Source organism: Chlamydotis macqueenii, chromosome 20, assembly GCF_036417535.1.
Source record: "Chlamydotis macqueenii isolate bChlMac1 chromosome 20, bChlMac1.mat, whole genome shotgun sequence".
NCBI classification, from domain to species: Eukaryota; Metazoa; Chordata; class Aves; order Otidiformes; family Otididae; genus Chlamydotis; species Chlamydotis macqueenii.
Genome location: NC_141575.1, coordinates 6,093,463 through 6,118,253, shown reverse-complemented (window position 1 = coordinate 6,118,253; position 24,791 = coordinate 6,093,463). Strand labels below are relative to the sequence as shown.

General features: G+C 41.9%; 1 protein-coding gene across 25 annotated transcripts in view; it reads right to left on the bottom strand.

The window, feature by feature from the left end:
* The window catches only part of FNBP1 (formin binding protein 1), a 95,454-nt gene that overhangs the window by 11,092 nt on the left and 59,571 nt on the right, over positions 1-24,791 (bottom strand). For 4 of the 25 annotated variants that reach the window (XM_086763528.1, XM_086763530.1, XM_086763531.1 and 1 more), the window contains exons 7-10: positions 19,849-19,977; positions 17,982-18,128; positions 12,779-12,976; positions 11,238-11,420 (exon numbers count right to left, since the gene is read on the bottom strand). In XM_086763528.1, the coding sequence (XP_086619654.1) occupies positions 11,238-11,420; positions 12,779-12,976; positions 17,982-18,128; positions 19,849-19,977 (657 nt within the window). Of the gene's footprint in view, positions 1-1,980; positions 2,017-2,166; positions 2,182-5,392; positions 5,495-11,237; positions 11,421-12,778; positions 12,977-17,981; positions 18,129-19,848; positions 19,978-24,791 lie in introns of all 25 variants that reach the window. The other 21 variants (XM_086763534.1, XM_086763536.1, XM_086763538.1 and 18 more) reach the window with 10 other exon arrangements.

Here is a 24,791-nt window from a genome sequence, read left to right as displayed (position 1 = left end):
AGACTCTATAACATATTCTTCTCAATTCTAAGCAGAAGAGACAGACGTACTTGAAAATATCCCCAGTTCTACATTGGGAGAATGCAAGAGATGTAGTCAGACAAATTTGGAAAAGCGTCTTCTTTTTGGTTCTCCAGCTTCATTCAGAAGCTCCAGGCTGGACTAAATTCAGTATCTTTGCTCACAATGCTTCAGACCAAAGCACCAGTGTTGCACAGAAGCGCATGCCTGAGACCAGGAGGTGACCTCACTCAGACTTCATTCCATGCTCAACTTCCCATCGTAACAGAAGCTACAGTTCCTCCTGCTAAAGGAACGGTCAAGGAGCAATTTTTGCACATGCTGGGCACGTTTCATGTTCTCAAGCCAAAGCACACCTGGGCTATCTCTCAAGTACTGAACATTGCCTACATTTTTAGAAATGCTTCAATGGGGAGGAGGGGGGAAATCTGTGCTATTTTTGATGTGCTATCACAGGACTAGCAGAGCCAGTGCTCACTAGAGTTCCTTGGATAAAGACGCTGGGATTTAGGATGCAAATTGCCCCAAGATGAAGGGCTGAAAAAAAAAAAAAAAAAAAAAAAAAAAAAAAAAAAAAGAGGCTGTGTTAGGACCAGTTTCTGGGCTGAAGCTACACAGGGGAAAGCACAGGGTTTATGAGCCCCAGTTTTGGCTCTTGCACAGCTAGGATTCGAGAGGAAGTTACAAAGAAGCCGATTTCCTCCACCTGAGGTGCACATGGGTCTCACCCTCTCTGCACATCTTTCCTATCCATGCAAATCTCAGGGAAAGGCCAGGTCAGTCATTTATTTTGGGAGGATTTATTCCTACATATAGAGGCTTAGGTCAGCTGCACAACATACTAGCACTGTGACCAGGAAAACAACAAATAGAAATCCCTGGTATACATACATTGGACTACCAAGACAGTGGCTTGGCAACAGCCAAAAGAACAAAGTTTGCATGTAAGCTAGATGCTTCCATCGTTCCTCAGAGCTACCAGAGCTCTTCAGCGAGAAGCAATACTGCTAACGGAGCCCAAGCAAGTCACTGTGTTGACAGAGCAGCAGCAGGACCTGAAAACTCCAGAGCTACATCAGGTAGCTTTCGTAACCTATGCAATTTCTTCAAATAAGCTGCTATGAGCAGAACAGGTCCACAATGATGTATCCAAGAACAATACATGTGTAGGTGAAAAAGAGCAACTAAAGGCACTGACTGGTGAGGAATAAGAAAACTTTCAAGCTAAGGCAGTTAAGGTGCTACTGCAGATCCTCTGAAGCTCTCAGAAACTGCAATCAGTCATCTGCGGCTCTTGCACGCTCGCATGAAGTGCATCAGCAAACCAGTCACATTCTCCTCACGACTGGACTCTCCAAGGGCAAAGGAATGTAGACGAGCTGTCAGCAACATATCAAGGTGTGGAGTATCTCAAGCAATGCAATACCCTGTGTATGAAGTTCAGCTTTCTCAAATATATTCACCCCTTCCCTTCCCAACTCAGTAACGTATCTTACCGTAGTTCAAGAAACCTTCCCAGCTGCATCCGAGATAGAATTTAGGATTCATATATTTGTGTCTCTCTCCATTTGTGAATTCAAATCAGACTGAGTTAACCTTGTTGGTTAAGGTTTACAGAACTTTAATTAATATTATTATTAGTTATTCTGAAGGACTACATAGGGCTGTAAAATGTAGGTGATAATGATGCAGATTTCCAATAATTCCTGGACATGGAAAGCAAACTTTGCAGCTATGTTACACAAAGGCATGCATTTCTCTCTGGAAAAGCTCCAGCAAGCACAGAGAGCTTTATTTTATTTTCTTTAAATGTTTTAATGTATACTTACACAGTAGCTGAATTACTCGATACTGTTTTTTTTCTACATTTTCATAGCCCTAGATTATAAAAGTGAGAACTAAACTATGTATTAGAGTTAATTTTTTAGCAGCTTATTAGAAAGACTGAATTCTGATCACCTCTATTAGACTCCAGACCTGTGTATTCAGAGTTATCTGATAAATATCAAAAAAAGCAAACACAAAGAAAAAACAAATTTTAATAGTTAATTTCAGTGTCATGTCATATGTGGCACAGTGCACATTAAAACACACACAGGAAATTGTGATTAAAACACAGGACAGGCATGCTGTAAATGTGCTTACCAGCTTGAGAGAAAGCTTCATGTAAAAATTGGAGAGATACAGGGTGGGGGGAGAAAGAGAAAAAACAACAGTGCATCAGTAGAAGAGGAACTTTTTCAGACTGATGTTACAATAAAATGACACAAAATCCCCTTGCTGTTGGAAGGCAAAATGGGTAACACTAACAGGTCTGTGCAAAAGTTCACAAGATGGACCAGCGTTGTCAGTCAGCTGCCATTTCCTCGCCAGAAACAGAAATGGAAAAGTGTTGAACCTCTACAGAGGTGCTTTAGCACTGCAGGTGAAAAATCTGGCCTGGATTGCTTTACTTACAGCAGCTACAAGAGATTTTTCTGTTGTTCACAGTAACGTCTCCGCACTGGAAAAAAACTCAGAACTTGCAAATGTATGCAAGTCACTTCAGATAAAAAAATGTGCTGAAACGCAGTCACGAGCATCGGCCCCTTTGAGCCAGGGCTCAGGAGACAGGGGTAGCACCTGGCCAAAACTCCGCGGGGAGGTACGGCACGGCACCGGGCCTCCAGCGGCAAAGAGCACAACAGGACCTCCAGCCGTTCCCCAGCTGTGAGGCCTATGCCAAAAGGACAACATCCCCGAAATGTCCCTGACGACGGCGTACAGTGCTGTTTGGGCAGTCACGTAAGGTCACTTCACGTTCTTGAACAATTCAAACCAAACACGTGGTCTCAAATGTACTCTGGCCACGCAGTCAGACAAGGTCAGGACCAAGGAGGGGGAAAAAAATAATAATTTCTTTTCTTTACACCAAATTGATTCTATGACAGCACGGCAAGACATTATTCAAGCTCCTTAAATGATATACATGATCTAATTCTTCAAAGGTTACCAGATTTCCTGGGACAGAGCCAAAATATTGTCTTTCAGTTACTCTGGGAAAGCAAGACTAAAAAGTGAAGTGTACGCTCCAAGGGCTTCCACAGCAGCACGGTTTGCCGCGGCCCTGCATCACTCGCACATCCAGCTCTCAACAGCGCTGGAAGAGCTCGGAAACGGCCAAGGGAAGGAATGCGCCTGGGCAGCCGCCCACCAAAATTCCCAGTGGTGCAAGACGCCACGACAGCGGCCATTCAGAAGGTTTTCCGAGAGAAAGGGAGACCAACAGTGCTAGAGTGCCTTGCTGTTCCGTGCCCAGGAGCACAGGTTAGCTGCTGGTCAACATAAAGGCAGATTTTAAAGGGAGAATCAGAATTACAGCCAGCCTCCGCCAGCGGCCTGCACCGTGCCTGTCCTACAGCTCTTTGGGAACGGTTGTGGAATACACAAACCACACAACAAACATGTAAGTCCGTAAACATGTGTGCTCGGCGTTAAACAGCTGAAGTGTCAAAGCTGGAAAACGCCTCTCGGTGCAGGCAATGATCTGCACCGTCAGGCTCCTGAACCTCTTCCCATCCCAGAGCTCTCCGTTATTTTACTGCCAGCAGCTCCTGGGTACGGTGCTCTCAAACAGATGCTCCAGCTCCAGCAAAAGCCTTGCTCTGTAGGTTTGGATTTAAAATAAAGGTGGCTCCACATCTGTGATCTTTTTGACAGCATGTTTTAAGAACTACGCATTTTTCAGAAATAACAATTACCGTGAGTTACCAGAATCTGTACAGCAATACACGCCAACCGTTCAGGGAAAATACGGCCTTGCAGTAAACGCTGGAATACTGCGCTTGAAACGGTGCATTGAGCGACAGCGCAGCGGTTCAGCTTCCCTCTGAAGTGCAGTCCATTAGGAAGTAAACACGATAATAACCACAGTGCAATGGAGAAATTCATTCTCTCAGCTACGAGGCCATTAAAAAAGCAAACAAAAATCTATTTGGGAGAATAATCATACAGGAAGGAGAAAGAAGGAGCTAAAATACGCTGCTGAAGGAACTCAGCGCAGGCAGCTTTTGTTTGGGTAATGGTTTAGCACTCCTGTGAACTTTAGCATAGACATGATCAGCACAAACCGAGATCCTTGTACGTATATACAGACAAGACTCATGGTGCAGAATAAATATTTACCTATGAAGCACTCTAGAAAAGGCACAAATGTATGCTACATGCGCTAGTTTCTAAACACTACTCACTCTAAAGGCACTACACTACTGCGAGGAATCGTCTGCATCAAGGCTATTCTTTTGCTGTAAATTCAGCAAATTTGAAAAGGATTATAGACAGTGTCTGTCGAATTCTTACGCTGTTAAGTATGACAAAAATAGAGAACTTAGTGATAGCGTTTCCAAATAGTACATCAGGGATTGTTATAACCAGTACAAATAAAGCAGATCATAGACTGGAAACAATGAAATGCTGAAATAAGTCATACTCAGTTTTCCATCTCTGAAAGGTATTCATAATTTTATATGAGAGCAATTCAGTTTCTACTAAAAAAATACAAGCAGACTGAAAATAAATCTGCATTAAACACTAAATAACTACTTTTGCCCATTCTGTTGGGTTTTCACAGCTAGAAACTTGCTCACAGCTCCTGAGAGAACAGGGGCATTTTTCCCCGCAAATAATCAAATAAATTACATTTATTTAAAATGAGCAAATACATTTCAAGCTGTCAATTTAAAAACAAGTCTAGCGTAGTCTTGCAGGGAAAAAATGAAGAGCCTAAGAGCCACAAGCTTCAATAACACATGAGAGCGCATGAAAGCCAGCAAGTCCATGTGTTATTGGACAGTCACGGACACTAACCTCACTTACAGAAGATAAGGTTGAAATAAATCACTGGGCTTCCATCCAACCAAGAGGTAATTTTCTTTCTTAGGTGTCCTGTAACAATCTCCCCCTACTCTGCTTTATCCGGGTATCAGATTTAGAGGTCGCATATCTTGAATCCATGAACTATCATCGTTACAGAGTTCAGGGAAGCTTCAGAAAGCTCCACGACCAAGGCACAGAACGTGTCACTGCACTGCTGTAAATCAGGGCTTGGCTCATGGTGCTCAAGACTGCATTCATAAAATAATTTAGAATAAAAGCATGGAACCTGTCTGTAGTACTCACTCTGAATTTCACAGGTCCAGCTACTTTAATTGTGCCAATTTCAGCATTTCCAGGACTAGCAGACGTATCTTTCCTGCATGTAACACAGTAAGCTGCAACTTGCTTCCCACCAAATTTTCCTTTCATCTTTTACAAAGCGCATTTCCACGGCACACTCTAACGGCGTTGTAAGTGGGGTTAGCGACTGTGTAGCGACGGTATGGGCTGATCACACCATACACGGACTTACAACATATTCCCTAGCCTCAATGGCACACGTGGGTGTCCCTAAAGTCCTCTTCATGAGTTCTTTGTCAATATACAAAGACTGTGTCTGCTGGCGAGTCAGCAAGAGAAAACACATCCGTTACGCTGGAGAAGAGCACAGCACCCTTGTGTTTACTGCTTCTACAGCAAAAGACAGCTTGGCATTTAACTAGCCTTTAAGTGGCAAGTGGAAGCTTCCTAGAAACTAGGCAAATGTTAAGAGTTTAGCATTCTCACAAAAATCAGAAAACACCATATTTTTAAATGCTAGCTTAAACATGCAAGGTCAGAAAACATCTGTCTCTCCATGCTAGAATAAACCACGGCTTTAATGACCCCACCACCCAAAAAATCCTGGCCTTAGCACAGATTTATACACTTACATTAGGATAACAAGAGTTGCCAGGGGCAGGGAACAGAGCAGGTACGAGAGGGGAGGTTGGTTTCGTTTGCTGTTTCTGCATGTTCACAGAACAACAAAGCACTGCTCACCCACGCACACCAACAGCTACGTGTCAAGGGAGAAGTCTGCACGGTATGTCACAGAGGCAAGACAGGATGGAAGGGAAAACATTAACCAGTGCAATGGAAATAACATCACACCGTCATGAAGTCAACAACTTCCACTGAAAAGGAAACCACAAAAGTCCCTCCGTGTGCCTTATGGAGGCTGGAGCTTGGGGAACGACAGCAAGATCTGCGCCCCAGCTCCCAGAGTCATCCTCTCTGCTTAAACACAGCCCAGACTCCGAGGTGAGAGGGGAAAGGCAAGTCTGCATCGCAGCGATTCAAAGGTGTAAGTTCTGCCCCTGGATTTTGTTAGTTCAGAAGTGTTGCTCTTTAAATAAAGGTGCTGATGTTACTGCCGCTATAGCAATAAAACAAAAGAACACAAAATTAATGTCAACTAGCAGAATACCGAGTCTTCTTTGTCCTCAAAAGGGAATTAGAAAAAGCAGAGCAAGCATAAATTTAATTATGACTTATGTAAGCAGTTCCTCATTTTTTGTACTCTTCTGGCTTTAACTTCCCTAAAGGGACAAAGCTGATTTCAAATGTTACGCTACTTTTATACTGCCTCTTTAAAGAGTTATTAGAAACAGCACTCCAAAACCGTGTAAAAGAGACTTTTTTCCCCTCTCCTTTTCTAGTTCTGATCTGTGATAAGTACTGTAACAGTTTTACAGTATTCTCTATAATGTGCATTTCTCCTGTTGAGGTTAGAAGAAAAACTTTTGAGGAAAATAAAAGAATGTGATTAGAAAACCATAGACACTGACAAGAGTCAGCACTTTTTTTTTTATTCTCTTAAAACAGACTAGGATTTCATACTGGCAGTGACTACTGACAGTGGTACTGGCGCCTCTACTTTAACCTTGCATCTGTTGTAAATTGTTCAGGCATCTGCTTCCTTCCCTGAAAACAAGATTCACTGGATTTTTGGTTTGGAAGCAAAATTAAAACCAGACTGGGCACAGGACATATCATTACTAATTATATCATTCATTTTAACAGTCACCATTGATTTTTCCACTTTAGCTTCATAATTTCTCTTTCCAAATGCAACATAGGTTGCTAAACCAAAACTTTCTAATGAAATTACTAAAACATACTGCCTCTCCAGACACGTTCACACGTTCTGGTATCAAAGGAGGAATTGTGTGGGAATCCATTCACTCACTTATGTTCCAAGGGTCAATTGCAACGTGCAGTTATGCTGGTGGTATTTATCCTGTCATGCTCTTAGTATCTACCGGACTTGTTCACATTAAGTAGTTCCTTTTCATGCACTTCTTCCTTAAGCCAGTGGAAAAAAGGAGAATGATCCAGTTTCCTCTCAAATAAACAAATTGTTACCCTGGCTTCTGCAGGAGTTAAACGCTCAGTTTATCAACAAAGCCAGGAAGGACCTGCTTGACAATTTGGTTGAATTCTCTAAAATAAGTTAAAATGCCTTGCAGCCACCCTTACTGCAAGGCGTCGGGCTGGAACGGAATTTTGTCTCTGAACAAAACCAGCAGTGCGGAGACAATAATCACAGCAAGAGAAATGATTCAGTGTCCAAAGCCAAACACCGTTACATTGTACTGTCCCACTGGCTCCCTGCACGACCTTTCCAAAAAGTTCCTTCAGTGATGTATTTCTGTACAGATCAAGTTTTCTTCTGTGCAGAGGACAGTTTTCCTCTACGCCCTCCTGACATCACAATCCAATATTTGTAACACTACTGCTCATACTCCTGAGCAAAATTCAGATGCTTTTGGATGTGGCAGGGGGATGCAGAGGAACTGAGAAAAGTAAATCTTACAAAACTTAATACAGTAAAAACAGAATTAACGGTATTATCTGGCTGTACTAAATATAAAGTGTGTCATATCAACCACATCAGCTGAAACAAATACCAGCCACTCATTTTTCATCTGATAAATTAACAGGATTTGGGGGTGGTTCTTGACTTATTCTTTTGCCTGGTTAGAATAATTTTGGTTTTGCGGGTCACATGGCATTTCCGTGATCTTTCAGTCTGACTACTCATACAACAAATCACCAAGGCCCTATGAAATGCGAGCTTGACAAGTCTTCAAATCAAACGGAGCAAGCTGCCAGAGTGTGCAGCCTCTCCTCCAGATCTCCAGATGAACCAAGCGGCCTGAATTCGCCTCTCTGGAAAAAGAGATGATGATCTGAACACTGTCCTCCAGCTCCGCGGGGTAAGTCAGGCAGGAAAAGTATTTACATGCAAACATCCTGGTAGCTAACAGGGGAAGGAAATGAAATATAAAAAGAACATAGTGAAAGGTTTAAATGAAGATTTCGCAACAGCCTTTCCTTGCACATTTTTAATTCATGTGTCAGCAGAAATCTGAGGGATTCCAGAGGAGACTCTAGGAAATTGTTCTCATTATTTCACCTTTCACACAAACCACTTAAGAGCAATCTGGTACACAGAATTCCTACGGCTCGCGTGGACATCCGATAGTTAATATGTAACACAATGGCCTTTCTTCAGGAAATATTAAAAGCAATTTGTTATAATTGCTTATACAGCCAAATATTCATTAAATAAGAATTTGTACATTTGAAACACAAACCTGCAAAGTGCCCACGGAACTACAAACTAAAATTAGAAACATCCAGCGCTACTTTCAGTATTGTGTTCCATGAGCGGCACGAGGTCGCAACACAAACCCTCTCCTCCAGCAGCGCCTTACTCGCCCAAGCGTCTCACTGCCACCGCGTACGAGGCGGAGAACGGACTGCCGGACACCCACGCGCCAGGGCGGGTGCTGCTAACACAGCCGCTGCCTAGCACATCCTCCACGTCTGCTGCTGCAGAAGCAGAATTGAAAGCCTGTTCCCCCCCCCCCCATAAAAGCCACTGAGAAAAGATGCTCGGAGCCAAACTGCAACTGAGGGAAGCAGGTACAGAACCTGCCTTTGGACAACTTAGAAACTTCCCACTTCCTCAATGAAAAGCACCAAAAATGTGATTTTTTGGGGTTCTGAATTTCCCACTAAACGACAATTCCCCAGCAAAGAACTCGAAACCAGTCTCTATAAAACATCTTTTAAAAAAAAAATTTACTGTCTGTAACCAGATGAGAGAAAAATATTGTTTACAGCACTGTTCTCAATTCTCTGTAACTAACCACTGAAGTTCCCCACTGAAATCATCTCCACTTTTATACAACTCCAGCCCTCAGCCTTAAATGTCAATGCAGTCCCCGGAGCAGAATTTAGGCTTTTTAAAGTAGTCACTTCCTTGCTGTTACAGCCTGCTCTAAAAACCATTTTAAAATACTGAACACTTGTGTCTCCTTCCTGTAATTTTTATAGGAGGAAATAATTCAAAGGACCTCAACCTAGGAGCCAAAGCCACGCTATGCCAGCAACTTCTCAGCACAACTGTGCCACGTGCGGCCTTCTTTTTGTTTGAAAACTGGAAAATTTTATCTCAGGGGGACCTGTCATTTGACTTGCTGCTTATGAAGACCACCAAGGAGAGCATTTAATTCAACACAAACACTTCAACATCAGTTTACCAACACAGCCACAGCTGATGTCAAGGACAGGAACAGAGCAGCTGACCTTGGAAAACCTGGGCCACGTTTCCTACTCTAACAACACCAAAGGAGACAGAGACACTGCACTTTCAACAGTGGTGATGTGCCACAAAGTGTTGATCCAGTTTGATCTAGATCCAGATGAATCCCCACGGTCAGCCAGGGAAGCTTTCAGCTTCTTCGCACCGTACAACGCATAAACCAGCATCTGACACACTGCACTGCAGCTGCTGGCAGGGGAAAAACCAAACCCCAGTCCCTCAAAACATCTCGTCTGTGTTTTGGAGCTCGCACAGTAAACTGATAAAGCTTTTGCACGCAGAATATCATTTTAAATGATACGCACCATAGTGCTGGGAAGTGAAAGTCAGTTCAGAAATGAGCAAAATCTGTGGACTTAATGGAAACGCCCAGAAAAAACCCTGCTAGTCTACAATTCTGTACATCGGGAAAGCCACAAGGACAAGTCAAAGAAGGAACTCGGTTCACCACATGACATTTAGCAAACTCTTAGTTAATGTCTGTCCTCCACGGTTTCAAGAACGGCAGCTATTAGCAGCCATTACAAATAGTTTTTCAACTTGGTATTTTTGCAAAGATATTTCATTGACATTTAAAGTGTCAAGAATAAAAACTGTGGAAAAAGCATTTAAAATTAATTAGAAAAAAGTTAAAGAGGATGGCAGGATTTTGAATTTTTCTATGGACACTTTAAAGGCTGTTTAATTCACATCAGCTGCTCAAGGAGGCCCAAATACAGACATGATAAACTTGCTGGGCAGCAGGATCTCCTAAGGTCTCTACAGGAACCAAATCAACCTTTCCTGTCTTATTGGAACTTCACGCTACAGGATGCAGTTAAGGTCCTTGAGAAGTGTCAGCCCCAAATATTTAGAGTCAACTGTAACCAATGCATCTAGGTAGCTGCAGGGAACAAGAAATTCAGTCACCATTCCTCTCATCTCCACCAACATGGCAGTCCTGGTTTCAAGTACCCATGTACCACACAACAGCTTCATTACCACCTAGAACCAGTTAATCTTTCACATCTCACCTGATTTTTTTTTATCTTAAGATTCAGTAAGCAAGCTAACATTGCAGCACTTGAGGCACAAGCTGAGGCCGAGCCTCTGGAACAGAAGTCGCACACAGAGGCGGACTTGGCCATAAAATACAGGGAAGTCATCTTCCCACCACTACAGCAAGGAGCGTCAGATCTGTTCACAGAAAGGCCTGAGCTTGCACCAACTGAGGTCAGAAGAATTATTTTCTAGAATCCCTCCTAATTTACTCTCCTCCTCCTGACACAGATATTGAGCTGAAACCACACCGTAGACAGGAAAGCTTTTCACATTAAAGTAGATGACACGCAGCATCAGGATCAGGAATCTCTGAATGGTGCTCCTCCAAACCTACTCTGCCACAGACCTACGCAGGGCTACGGAATTAATGACTGACTTCTACACAAGCATTACTTAACGTTCACGTTTTCCTTCCATACTTTGGACAATCCCTCCTCCCCAAAACCCCTAAAAGGGTAATTTCCATCAGCAACTGCACTTTTTGTGGTTTCACTGTGGGGTTTTTGACTACAAATGGGATTCTTTGGATTTGTCTGCATGTTATGATAAAACACAACAGATTCATTCACAAAACAAAACAAGTTTTTGCATAACAGAACGTGCAATAAAAGCGCAAGAAAGAAAAGAAAAGAGAAAGAGAGAGAGAGGTATCCAGAGGAGAACTTACCCCACGCTTTAGGCTCCTGAAGCAGTGGATTTTGGGTTTGGAGGTCATGAACTCGTTGAAGCGATGGGAGAGGGGTTCCTTTTGCTGCTTGGGAGACTGGGGGCCGTTGGGAACAGCAGAGGGTGAGGCAGAGGCAGGGGGAGGAGGAGGGGGCTGATGGGGGGATGTTAAAAGGGACATAAGCTACGTGTAAGAGATGGAGAAGTGACAGAATAAAAATCAAAATAAAAAAACACAAAACGAAAATAAGCATCAAAACCAATAATTGAAATCCAGATTAAAAAACCAATTAAATAATTAAATGTTAAAGGCCATGGTTCAAAAGAGGGGGAGAAGCAGTATTTAAGAGTTGTGTTAAATGAAGAATGGGATAAATGGAAGTTTTAGTCAGTGGCGCAACAGAAGAGTAACAAAGTGTGTTGCCAGGCGGCTCATGCAGACCCTTCCATGCAGCGCTATCCCCATATACTGCCCTGTTCTGGCCTGTGGACAGCTCAGAATAATGCACATGGAGAGAGCTTTCAAATACCTGAATTTAAATGGATCAGATAAGGAAGGTACCTTAGTGCCCAGTAGCGTTTCTATTATCTGGAAAACAACAAACCACATTCCTTCCTGCTTTCAAATCATACCTCAGTAACGTGCAATCACACTTCACTTGTACAAATTACTCTATGAATTTGCTCAGGAGTCAGTCCTGCGCTCTGTTTCTGGCTACACTGATGTAAGCACCAGACAGCCACGCTCTCTCGTACACCAGCACAAGAGACCCATTTAGAACAGGTAGGGTTTTTGACTCTGTAATTAGTAGAAGTGGTTTGGTAAGGGTCAGAGCAAGGGTGAGATCAAAACAGTGAAACTACTCTGGGCTTCCATCAGTGTTACTGCAAACCGATTCAGTCCCGTCACCCTGACACGTTCTGGTAACCCCAGATAAATGCTGCCATGCATTATGGTGTAAAATGTGACAGTGAAATGAGCAAGGTTTAATGGATACATAAGTTAATATGGTCTTTTAAAAAGTCAACTGATCAGTTAGTTATGCTCCGTTAGTTGTAGAAGAACGAATCGTGGCAATTCCTTGCTCCCAACCACCCAACTGCTGACCCCAGTGCACAGACTGAAAAAGTAACGCAAATGGAAAGCGAAGCAGAGTTTTAGAAGTGTCAAAACAGTAATGCCACATTAAAGCTTCCCAAAAGTACCAATGTTAGTTAGCACACATGGCACTAGGTAAGTGGTATACAATTCCTTCTGAGTTAGGAACAGAAATGGACCATGGCAGAGACGTGACAAACTCAAGTTAAATACGAAAACTGCAACACAATTAAAGAAATTACACAAGAAAAAAAAAAAATTAAAGATACAAAGAAACTTAAGTAACCAAAGACTACAACAAAACACCATATTAAGACATCAGTTATTAACTTTTTGAATCTAAAATTCTCTTTAAAGAATTGTAATTGCCAGGATTACTAGACAAGATAGAGGTTATTGACTACACACATAGTAGCACCAAGGTCGAGTTTGCAAGTCAGTACCTTATTTTTCTTGATGAATGGCCATAACTTGCCCTTGGATTTGCCACCAAACTTCGGCTCAGACTTCCCGTCCCCTCTGGAGTTGGAAAGGCTGGATTCCGAGACAGTCCGCTTCATCGGCTGCGTGAAATCCTCAAAGTCGATATCTCCTGGAGGCTCGAACCCTGATTTAAAGGCTTCTATTACCAGCTGCGAATCCTGAAATGGAACAGATCCAGTACAAGTGTAAACATCTCGACTGAGTGTTGTCATCAAATTGGTGGCATAGAAAAACAGTACAATGCCAAGAAAGTTTGTCTGTGCGGGAAACAGCCCTCACAGTGTCCAGTCTCATTTCTGGGAACAAACATCCTTTCAGAGTCCAGGATCAATACAAGTCTCTCCACCTTCTGCTCTAAGAGCAGGACACTTTTCTTGGGCCTATTACACTCTGAAGTGTATACTCAAGTGATAAACACAGTTAAGAAAAACAACAACCACCCCACACAGAACATAAGTTTCCAACCTGCGTCAGTCAGAATGTGTTACAACTGGGAACATGAATGGCTACAATCTCAGCTTCATGACAGATCTCTAAATAAACCATCAATCCATGGAAATAAAGCAGGTGAGCTTTAGTCTCAAGTACTCCACATTCCTGCTATGAAACTCTGGGCCATTTTGCACAGGTATCACCGAGACCAGTCGTTACTCAAAACACCAGCAGATAAAAAGCAGAGCACTATGGTCCATTTAGGAAAATAAAAAAAATACATAACTATCAAAACCCTAGGCCATTGTAGCTAACTAAAGGTGATGCTTCGGAAGAGTAATCTTGGGTCTCCTCGCTCCAACCTTCCGCTGAGCTGCACAACCCCTGAGTCTGACCACAACCTAGCAATATTTTAATTCCCTTTGTTTTGTTTCCAACACAAAAGTCAAAATTCCAATATAAACATCTTTTAAAGGCTTTTTCATGCCTATGGTGAAAATGACTAAGAGCTTATTACTAATTTTACTGACTAGAAAAGCAACCGTACTTCACTAACTGAGCAGATAGCTTAAGCGGCTCATAATGAAGATTTAAGGTATAGAACTGCTGGCCATGCAGCTGGAGGCAAACTACGGAAAATCCCAATAAATATTCCTGTATAAAGGAGTGACCACGTTGCCACAGGCTGGCGCTTGGGAACCCAGCTACAGTCAACAGCAGGCGTTTCTCTTGTGAGCTTTGCCTAACGACTGAGCAGCCCAAGGTCAAGCAAATCTCCTGACACCTCAGTGCAGGCAGCGCCTGGGAGCTCCTCACGCTGTTGTAAAAACCCCATTGTCTTTTGGCACTAACGACGGGATGCAGTCAGCCATACGCTGGCTGAATCCTCTGCGCAGTGGTGTTGCTCTTTTTTAGAGGGTGGGAATAAATCAAAGAACAATATAGAGCATTTTTCCAAGTCAGGTCTACAAACACAATTAATTTTAAACTCAAATTCATATGTCAGCTTGCCAAAAGCATTTAAATGTGATGGCCTCAGAAAGATTTTATTTTAATACACTTTTCATCTGCTTGACTTCTTGGGAAGAGAGCTTTTTGCGTTATACTGTTATAACAGTCGTCTTCTAAGATCATTAGAGAAACTGTGCCACGGCATACAAGTGTCTTATCAGCCTCTGGAGAAGAGCACCACCATCCTATCCTGTTCAGATAAAAAAGATGAAACTCTTGCTTTGAAGGCATTTAACTGATTCTGCTTATGTCTGCAGGTCAAATGCTATTCATTAGAAATCTAGTGGGATATAAACATATCCAGAGACCAGGCTCAATTTAGCAGAACACAGCTAAAGGAAAAGCTTTGCAAAATTCTTCATGGCATTGAGATGAAAATTAAATGATCTTAAATGATCTTCAATCTACCAGGTGCACCACGAAATTCCTACACAACTTTTAGGAAGGTAGAAGAACTAGTTTGACATGAAAACTTCCTCAGATCTAATCATTTGAAGATATTTTTAATAATAGTCAGGAAAGCAAGATGAAGAAGGAAGAGAGAAGAGACTACAAACACACACAAGCTTACATTAAACACTATTGGTACTTTATCCTATGCATGAAGCTTTTCATTTTTTCCTCTTAATTTTACAGTGTTCTTTCCATTTAGTCAAAACATCCTTCCACTACAATGGAGCTAAAAATAACCAGCATGCTCCATATATCACAGAGATCATGTCATAACAGGAACTCCAAAGCCCATAAATTAATTTTATCTGCTGCTAGAGCATCTGAGGCAAATTCTGCAAAACCTAGCAGTCACTACAGCTTACCCTTGCAACATGACCTCTGCGTTGTCCAAGTTGTTAGAAAGAGGAGATGAAAAAGAAGCATATTTACAACTGCATTAGAAACACAGGGCTAACTAGAATTCCCAGACACATCCAGTTTCTATTGCTATCAGCAGGAATTCTGTACACTTCAGTGAGGGCACAAAGCAATCCTGTTTACACAGTTGCAAATTTAGTAACCAAGTGTGAAAGACTCCCCATTTTACAAGTGGGTATGAGGCAGAATTTTGTAATATTTAAGCTGCAGAGAAAGTAGAAAGTATTAAATCTGTCCTACATGTCATTCTGGCTCTTCACACTATCTGACAGGACAGGAGCCCTGGAAGAAAAGTGGTCTTCCATAATCTAACACCCACAGAGGGAGGGAACACAGAGCTAGCGTGGAAGGGAAGCCTGCTGTTAGCAGTTGGTGCTTCCACAATTTCAAAGTCGCTATGGAACTACATCCTTCCTTCCTATCGCACTACACAGTTCTGATGACAGAAGTCATGGTGGTTCATAGATGCCGTAAGAACCACCCCTTCATAGAGCAAGGTTTGTAATAAACTTACCTAAACCTGAAAATTGGATTATCAAAAAGCTCCAAGATATCTACATGAAGTGCAAAGTTCTGCTGCTTTTATTTAGTTTTCCCTTTTTAAACAGTAATTCTTTACCATGCGCTGGTAATGTTCTACTGACAGCAAAAGAAAAAAATCTGCAGAACTTGCAGGTTCTCACATCCTTTCAGCTAAAGCGGACATAGCGTCTGGTACACAAAGTAAATTATTAGAAATGGTGCTTTCTCTGTAATTATTTTCTTTCTGACATCGTCTATATTAGTTGTGGTTGTTCCATTGAAAGCTCTCCTTTCTGAACTGAAGTTACTGCACCAAGAGCAGAGCTTTAATTTACCCTCTCCCCTTCTTCAGTAATTCTGTGTGTGATAGCTGGGTGGAAAAAGTGAAAATAAAACCAAAGGATACCAAGAGCTAAATAAGAACTCCACATGCATCACTGCCTTTTGTCAGTGTCATTGTCTGACCTTACACATTTCAAGTTTAGTGATACTGTACGTTTGTTTATAATTACCAGATCCTGGAGGTCTCCTCCCAGCTGGGAAACTCATGTCTGCGTGGGCCCAGAGCTTCACACAAAGCTTTTCCTGCTCAGCAGGCTCCTGGTTGTGCTCACCATTGTAATAGCTATATTATCACCAGCTGTCCTTGCATTCAGCTTTCCTGGAATCTGACCTCATTTTCAAAGTTGACTACAGCACAGCTCTAGTTGACTTTCCCAGCCAAAGTTTTTCAAGCTTGAAAGAGATGAGTAAAGGGGACAACCTTCAATTTCAATCTGTCAAGGAACAGGAGAAACTCTCCTGATGGCAGCCTAAGAGAGCCCAAAGCTGCTGCTTAGAACACCATGGGCCAAGATGGGAAACGTCTGCTGTAACACTGCATTAGTGGCAAAAGCTGTAGACTGTCTGGAAGCAGAGAAAATACAGCTTTTAAGTTGGTACTGCGTGCACCTATGGCCATTCTTATCAAGTAGCAGGACCTGCATGCTACATTTTTGTTAGCATGGTGCTTGCAGGAGATCCCTTAGTTATCAACGCTCAAGGTCACCAATTGCTAATGTCATACTTGAGCACACGAGCCATCAGTCTGACTTATCTGTGTGCAAGAGAGACTAACCTGAATATAAAATTCACAGTGATTCAAACACCTAGCTTAAGCCCTGTGTGTGTTTTCCTAAGACCTTACTTGAAGATTCAAGCAGGGTGTAGGCTCGGATATGAATCTCCCCAACACAATTTCACCGTGCAGCACCAAAAGCTGTACCTCAAGAAGGGTATGTTGTTCTAACGCTGGAATCTGCCTCAAGTCCCCCTTCTCCCACCCCGAAAGTAATTTTCATTCCTTGGTTGCCCATGCTGCTCTCTGAGAGCACAATTGCTGAGCAGAAGTAGTGGATGCATTTCAAAACCTCAGCCTCAGGCTGATGCTGTCAATTAATGGCAGTCTCCAGGCTCCAGGCACTGAACAGCACAGAAAAGATCCCAGTGAAAAAGATGTATGGGAAATTCAAACAGCCAGCAAGATACATGCTGTTTGTATTTAAAGCACAAATGCGATCCATGAGAAGGGCTGAAAGAGCAAGCAGAGACTTCACTTATGAAGGGAGATCATTCTAAAAACAAAATAGAAAACACATTTGCCCTTGTGCTAACTGCACATCAGGAAGCTCCACCGAAGTCTTTATCAGCCTTTTTATCAGAAAGGCTCTTTTTACTCCCACAATCATGTTCAGAAACCAAGATTTGCAAGAGATTATTTACAGATTGCTAGGAAAACTCAAATTGGCAAAGAAAGACTTTACAATAAAGCAGAAATTTTGTCAGTTGTATACAATAATTTATGTAGCAAATACTTTAAATATTTCCGTTATTATAAAAGTAACTGGAATGAAGACATTTCTGCAGCATTGCATTGCTTGACTCTTAGACACAGAATCCATCTGAATAAGAACTGGTGATTATTAGGTATCTGAAATTATGTCCACCGTCATTCTTATTCAACGCAGAAGCCTATTTTTCAATTATAGCATTTCAAAAAAGTAATTATCCTACTAAAAGGAGACAATATTCCTAAAAAAAAAAAAAAAAAAAAGAAAGAAAAAGAAAAGTGTGGCAGTAGAGGCATTTCTGGGTGTTAAGTAGATTTGGGAAATAATCTGAGCACATCCTGCCCCAGACAAAGTAGCTTGGGACAAGAAGCTATTCTTTGTTTTAGTTCTATAACTATAAAGCTCTTGTGCTACAGCTTGGACCCAGGATTTAAGTATCCCTATAGAAGTGATCAGTACTAAAGATGACAATCAACAAACCAAACAATGCAACACTTACATTCTTGTGATCAATTGATTCTGCAGCTTTTGTTATCTCATCCAGACACTTTCCAATGATAGGGATCACTTGGCGGTCGACCTCTGCGAAGGTTTTCATGGATTCACCTATCTTCACGATTCGTCTTTCCTCCATCTCTTGTATTTTCTAAAACATTACGTTACATTCAGATCAAATATCAAGACCAACTTCACTGTTTCAACCAGTGTTTCTCCCCAGCACACATCAGCTGCTTTAAAGTACATGGTTTAAACATATTTTTAAGAACAAACTAGGACAGCTGTTCTCATGCAGGTACCACGTGATACTGTTCCCTCAAAGATCAAAACGCCATTCTGAAAGTAATCTCTGTTACTATTATTTTTATGTTGAAAAATGCTGATTTGTCAAAACCTCATCTTTAGACTTCTGTAAGGATGGCTCCTAAGGCTTTTAAGATAATTTCTGCAACAGTAAATTATTTCATTTTCTGTGTGTGTTCTGAAAGATCTTATTTTCATTCCACTGCAGAATCCAAGCAAACAAAAAACTTGATGTCTTTCCTTCTCTTTTTCCTGAGAAGGTAACTTCTGGCTTACAGACAGTCCTATACATCAGGTATTGTTCACACCAGGGCTTCACAAAATATGCTCCCTGTCGCTCCATGGATTCAGTGCCATGATTTCTAGCAGCTATTCCAGAGGCCTCTCATTTACAACAGAGGGAACTGGATGTGGCATAACGCTATTATGAGAGATTTTAACAGGATACAGAAGGGCATGAGCAGGAACGGCCTGTTTCACATTAGACTGAAGGAATCTTAGGGAGCATTGTCAACTTAAACATCCACACTGCCTTAATTGATCCACAAGCAACACAAATTCTTTACAAAACAACTTATTTCAACATCTAAAAGAAAGCACTAGAGCCTACTGGTGCACTGGCAGTGAAAGACAAATCTGCAGTGCTTTAAGGATGCTCACCTACAAATCAGAGCACTTACCAGATCTAGCTTTAAATACAAATATAGCGCAAAAATGTTATATCTGATGCCAGAGATAATTTACCTCAAGACATAGGTTTGAAATACCATGAAGCAAAAGAGGTGTTCATTTAGCTAAGAAGTTCCAGCTATGGATAAGAAAAAGTGTATCTGCTATGCAAATACCAGTTGTTTCTCATCAGATGATAAACGTGACCTTTTCTCCCTTAGAGAGGTTGTATTTTACACTTCTGATGCTTATGGCCCATTACAACGGAAGAGTCATTTAGAACTTCTGTTCTACTACATTAATCTCTCTTCGTTCAGTCAAGCACAAATCCAGATCCTTCAATCAGTATAAGTCTGACAGCTTTTTTGTTCTTTCTCAACAGTCCATCTTCAGGCACCCTAAGACACAATCAGTAAGCTTGCCTAAACCCTTTGACTTTCACTACTGCAGAATTATTGTGCTTTAAATTTGAACAGCTGTGAAGCCTGATTTGAAGACAGGTTTGAAGGGCTGGGAGGCTTTACAGACATAATGACACCCAGCTGACTCCTGCCCCAACAATGCAAATGACACTCTCACTCCCTAGCTGCACGGACACAAGAGTTTAACACAGCAAGACTGTGAGGATTCCAAAGACCATCATAATCTGTCATGACAATTCAGTCTCACCTTCCTCATATATTATCGACCACTTGATAGTTATTCTAAAAGAAAGGGACATCCTACCGAGCTCTCCATCTCTTGAGTTGGCAGACTGCATATAAAATTGGCTAACAGTGACAAAAATCAATAAAAAGTAAAAGATATGGTCATAGAAATGAGGCAATGTGCAATACGCTCCTCTGTTCTTATCACAAGATGATGAACCACTCCAGATCAGTGCCAGTGACCCTTACCTGGAAGATGTTTGGTATGTGGGTGTAGTAATGATCATGCTGCTCACTGTTGAACTTCTGTAGAGTGGAAGAATATTCCGCTTTGCTGTCTTCTGCCATTTGATGTCGCAGCTGGGCTTGCTGTCTTGCCTAAATAAATGCCAAAATAAATTTGTAATTTATACTACGTGGAAAGAAATTGCATTGAGTTACTCCTCATCTTACTATCTTTACCAGTAGGCAGCACAGGAACATTAGCACGTGGGTCTCTGACCACTTCAGCTTTTGGTTTATCCCTATTTTGTGACACAGTTCATCCACGTCAAGCACAACCCTCCAGTGTGCACACTGCTGCTGTTCTTTTCTTGTGTTACAACACGCTATTTCCGTGAACCATGTGGCATTCCATGAACAATCTCTGGTCAGAATGCATGTAAAATGCCAAAACAAGTTTCTCCCTCTACTAGCCGCTTAACGGGCATGCATGTTTTCTGTACGCTTGTGGATGCTTCTCTCTCCACCGTATGCCCTCTTGGATGGCACTTGCTTTTCTCTAATGAGCTACTTACCTGTCAGCTAGCTGTATTTTTTGGGGAAAGAGAAGCTACAAGAAAACCAACACAATTTTGTCCCAGTTCACATGCCTAAGTCAACATAATAATGACAAAACATTTTAACTCATGCTCCCACTTGTGCTCTCTGCAAAGTCCTTTATCCACACTTCCTCGAATAGCGCTGGCACGAAGTGCAAGAGGAAAGGGGAGCCCGAGTAGCAGCTGAGACACAACTCCCTTCCTATTTTTACCCACAGAGAAGATATGCTCTGCTGCCCAGCATAGCAGAGCACTGGGCTCTTAATCTCACTTCTTTCCCTAGAACAATCTGTCCCCGAGTGACCCTTTCAGAGGTCTGAAGAATTTTCAGATTCTTCCCCTTACAGTTCTGCTTCCCTTCTGTTATCTGTTTCACTGCCCAGTATAATTCCCTTACTGCCTATCCCATCTGTTTATTTTAGCTGCTTTTTCCTCCCTTGCTATTGGCTTTCGCACAGCAACTCTTCCTTCTCTTCCCTTCCCACCCAGCTCCCTGCATGCACACACCTTTGCTCCCTGTCCTACACCCACTTGTAGGAACTTCTCCCTCTCCCACTTTGCACTCACCCTGCTCCCACACAGCCCCACTCCACCTTGCCCGCTCCCAACTCTGCCGTTGATGGGAGCAGGACCAGGACTTGGCTCTGTAAATCTAAATTATCCCGAGTTTGCACTTGTTTTTCAGGCACTCGTGGAGCCTCCTCACCCGCCGTCGCCTGCCTGGCCCTGGAACAGTGCTGTGGGTGTCCAGAAAGTTTTGTGTTCCAATCACTCCCCCAATTTCAGATTAATCCTTTTAAGAAAGGAGAAAGACTGCTTAAAAATTATTTAAAGTATTTTGAAGTGTTTCAGGGCAAACAGCACAACAAATAACTTTAGCATATCCTAAGTGGGCTCCCATTAAAAACAGTTCAGAACAGGGCCGTTCTTTGAACTGTTTCAAGCAGACAATAGTTTCCTGACAATAAATCCATGCAAAACCAAATCATGGAACACTTTCGTAATCATAACTGGAAGGTAACAAATTCTCCTGCCAGAAGGTTTCAAATCTCAATTTGCAAAGAAATAAGCTTCCCACCCATTTGTCCAGCTCGCACATCTCACCTAATAATTCATTTTCAACTAAATTCAGCTGTTTTTTTTTTCGCAAGCACAGTCAGTTGTAGGAATTTCCTAGATCCCCTTCACATTCTTTCTACAAAAATAATTCAAGCAGAGTGAGAAAATGCTGGGCACTGAGTGCATAGTAGGAGATGAAACAGTAGTATCAAATAGAAAAGACTGACTACAACCAAGTAAATAAATCCAATTTAAAAAAAAAGACAGACTTTCAACTTTGCTTCTTCCCCAGGAGTTTTAACTGTCCGCTAACTCCTGTAATGGATGTATATATTACTTCAGAAAATTTACCTGCTGCAGTGAAATTCCAAGCAGCCATCACAAGCACTAAATACAGCCCAGGTGCCATACAGCTTATTAAACCTTCTCATCCACACACTCATATGTATCTACATTAAATGAGTGGAAAACAATATAGCCTTGTACTACAAACAAATTTACCAGCAAAACAAAGTCAGCCATGGAAAGGCTGACAGCTGTACCAGTAACACACGCTTCTCTCCCAGCTCCTTCCTCCCATCCCAGCTGCCGCAGATCAATATCCATTTGTCAGGCCCGTTCTCTCCCTCTACCTAAGAGCAACCCATTGTCTGGGCTGACTTCTACAGCCCCAGTCCCACTCATCCAGCTGTCTCTTCTTTTTTTTTTTTTTTTTTTTTTAATAGTGCAACTCAGGAATTTGTCCCTTGACCCTATTGTTGGAGCAGAAAAACAAGAAATCCATTATTACACGTTTCCAGGCAGATCGAGCAAACATTAAGCCATCAGAGTTCATTTTCATGAGTGAGCTCGCTGGTCGGATATGAGCAAAGTAACCCCGAGCTGAACGTATGCAGGAGTAGACACTCCGTTTCCAAAAACTATCTTAACTGGCCCCAGAGAAGAGGAGGCAGCAGATGAGTAAGTAAAATGGGGTGCATTCCAAAACCAAGAATTTTTGTATGAGAGCTCCAGTGATGTTTTGCTTCTCCTGGCCATTTAATGCATTTGGCAAGCTTCAAACAGTTCAAATATTTTTCCAATGAGGTATTTGGATCTTAAAATAAAAATACAAAAAAAAAGTCTAGAATTTTTTATTACTTCATTTAAGTATGTCACTTACTCTATCATCACTTCTAGAAGTAACAGATTTATACTTTACAGCTAGGATCCTGCACTGCGCTGAGGCACAGAATGATAAAACCGAGCTGATGATGTTAAGTTTCACATTCACAGTAACGGATGCAGCGGCCCGGAGCTGCACGGAGTCACAGGAGCTATTTCAGGAGTAATTTATAGTTGAGCTTCACAGAAAATGAATTTTTGCCTACTTTACTGCTCACTTGTGCATGCAAACAGCTTCAGAAAAGGTATTTTGGGGGGCTTCTTAGAGTTAATGTTAAAATATTTGCTCTGAATAGTATTTTCAGGAGGAAAGGCTTTAGAAAAATTGGTCTCTGGAAAACCAGACCATGAGTTCAGATCTAAGAGGACGACACTGTGATGCAGCTTTCAGTCAACATACTCTCTCCTTTAACTGGGCAGGGATGATTGAACTCACAGTTCCAGCACCACAGGTGAAACCACAATCCAGATCTTCTACAGAATGCCAGATCACTCAGTGGCAAGAGATGTCAAGGCTAGGTACTCATAACACAACAAAAAAAATCCCCTCCCCTTGTGAAAAGAGGAAAGAATGAGGTCACCTTTCAGCATCTTAAAAAAGCAGAAAAGGGTATATACACTTGAGGGATTTGTGGGGAGAAGAAGAGCAGTTTGCTTTCAAATGCGTGCTTCTGCACACATTTGCAGAAGACATCGAGATTTAGCACGTTCCTCACTAGAACACAGCCCAGTCACATCTTTTTGTTCCCCAGTAAGTGTGCGCACCGCATATACATATTGCCTCCGTTCCAGAGCCTGGTTCTGCTCAGGCACTTCTGCTCTGAGTTCACAAGGCAGCAACAAAACCCAAAGGTCACGTATGCCAATGCATGTCTCATCAGGAACAAACAGCCCAGTACCCGCAGCACCGCTAACCCTGCGGTGAGCACACGGGGAAACCTCAGGTTTCCACTGCCACGGCACTCAGATTTAAACACAATCACACCAGAGGAGAGGTTTCTGTAACTTTGAAAGAAGCTCTAGGTAAAGGAAATGTAGCTCTGATATAATCAACCAGTCAAAAGCACACCAGGAGCAGGTAAGGCTCTCACAGAACCTATGCGGAATTGCCATTAACAGTCAAAGTCAACCTTCCTTCCGTCCTTTAGATGGATTGCTAGGAGAATGCAGGGCAGTGGCTAACTGCAGAGCACTAGTAACTTTCAAAGTGCTGATTTTTTAAAACTCAGTAGAACTGTGGCTGCCTTCAGTGCTCTAAAAAAAAAAAAAAATAATAAAAAAATTAAAAATAATAATAATAACCAGGCCTTAACAGCACTTACCTGATCTGAAAAACAACACTAACCTCAACAGCCATAGGAACCGGCAACACACGCTATGGCTTCTATCTCTTCTACAAGGTAGCAGGAAAAAAACAAACTTTATTCTCTCAAGATGTTTTAACCACATTTCCTGTCAATTTTCTACCTAACCCCTGAGTTGCAAAAAACAGACTTTCAAACAGCATCAAAAGTTAATTCCAGATGTTTAAGTGACTCCACCAGGAATCTAGAGCTGGCAGGATCGAGCTAAGTGAGCGATACCAGGGTGGGACACCGATGCTCTAAAATCCGTCATGACTTAAATACTGACGGAATTATTTCTTGCCCCTTTAAAAGAAGAAATTAGAAGACAAGTTAACCCTGCAACCTTTTTACTCTGAAGTAACCTGTGTTAGGGAAATATATTTAGAATGAGACAAAAGAATTACAGACAAGGAAAGTTCTCCATAGGCCTTGCAAACATGCAAACTATGCCAAGTAAATAAACGGCTCCGAAATCAATACTAGTACTTCATGTCTTTGACTAGCAGTCAGAAAAGAAAAATTTAACAGAGAAAAGGGATATGGACACCTTTATGATGGGCACTGTTGATCCTGAAGGTGTGATAAAATGTTAGCAAGCTGCTATGCATCACACCCTGCCTCTTAGAGAGCTGAAAAAAATAAATCCTAGTGTAGTCATACTTGTACAGATCTCCTCACAAAATCTGTTTTGATATGAAGGGTGACTGGTGATGAAGTGTAGGAGAAATTTTTAAAAAATTAGTACACTTTCTGCCATTTTGGTCTCCAATACAGGAAAGAATGATGGATATTTTGCCGAGAA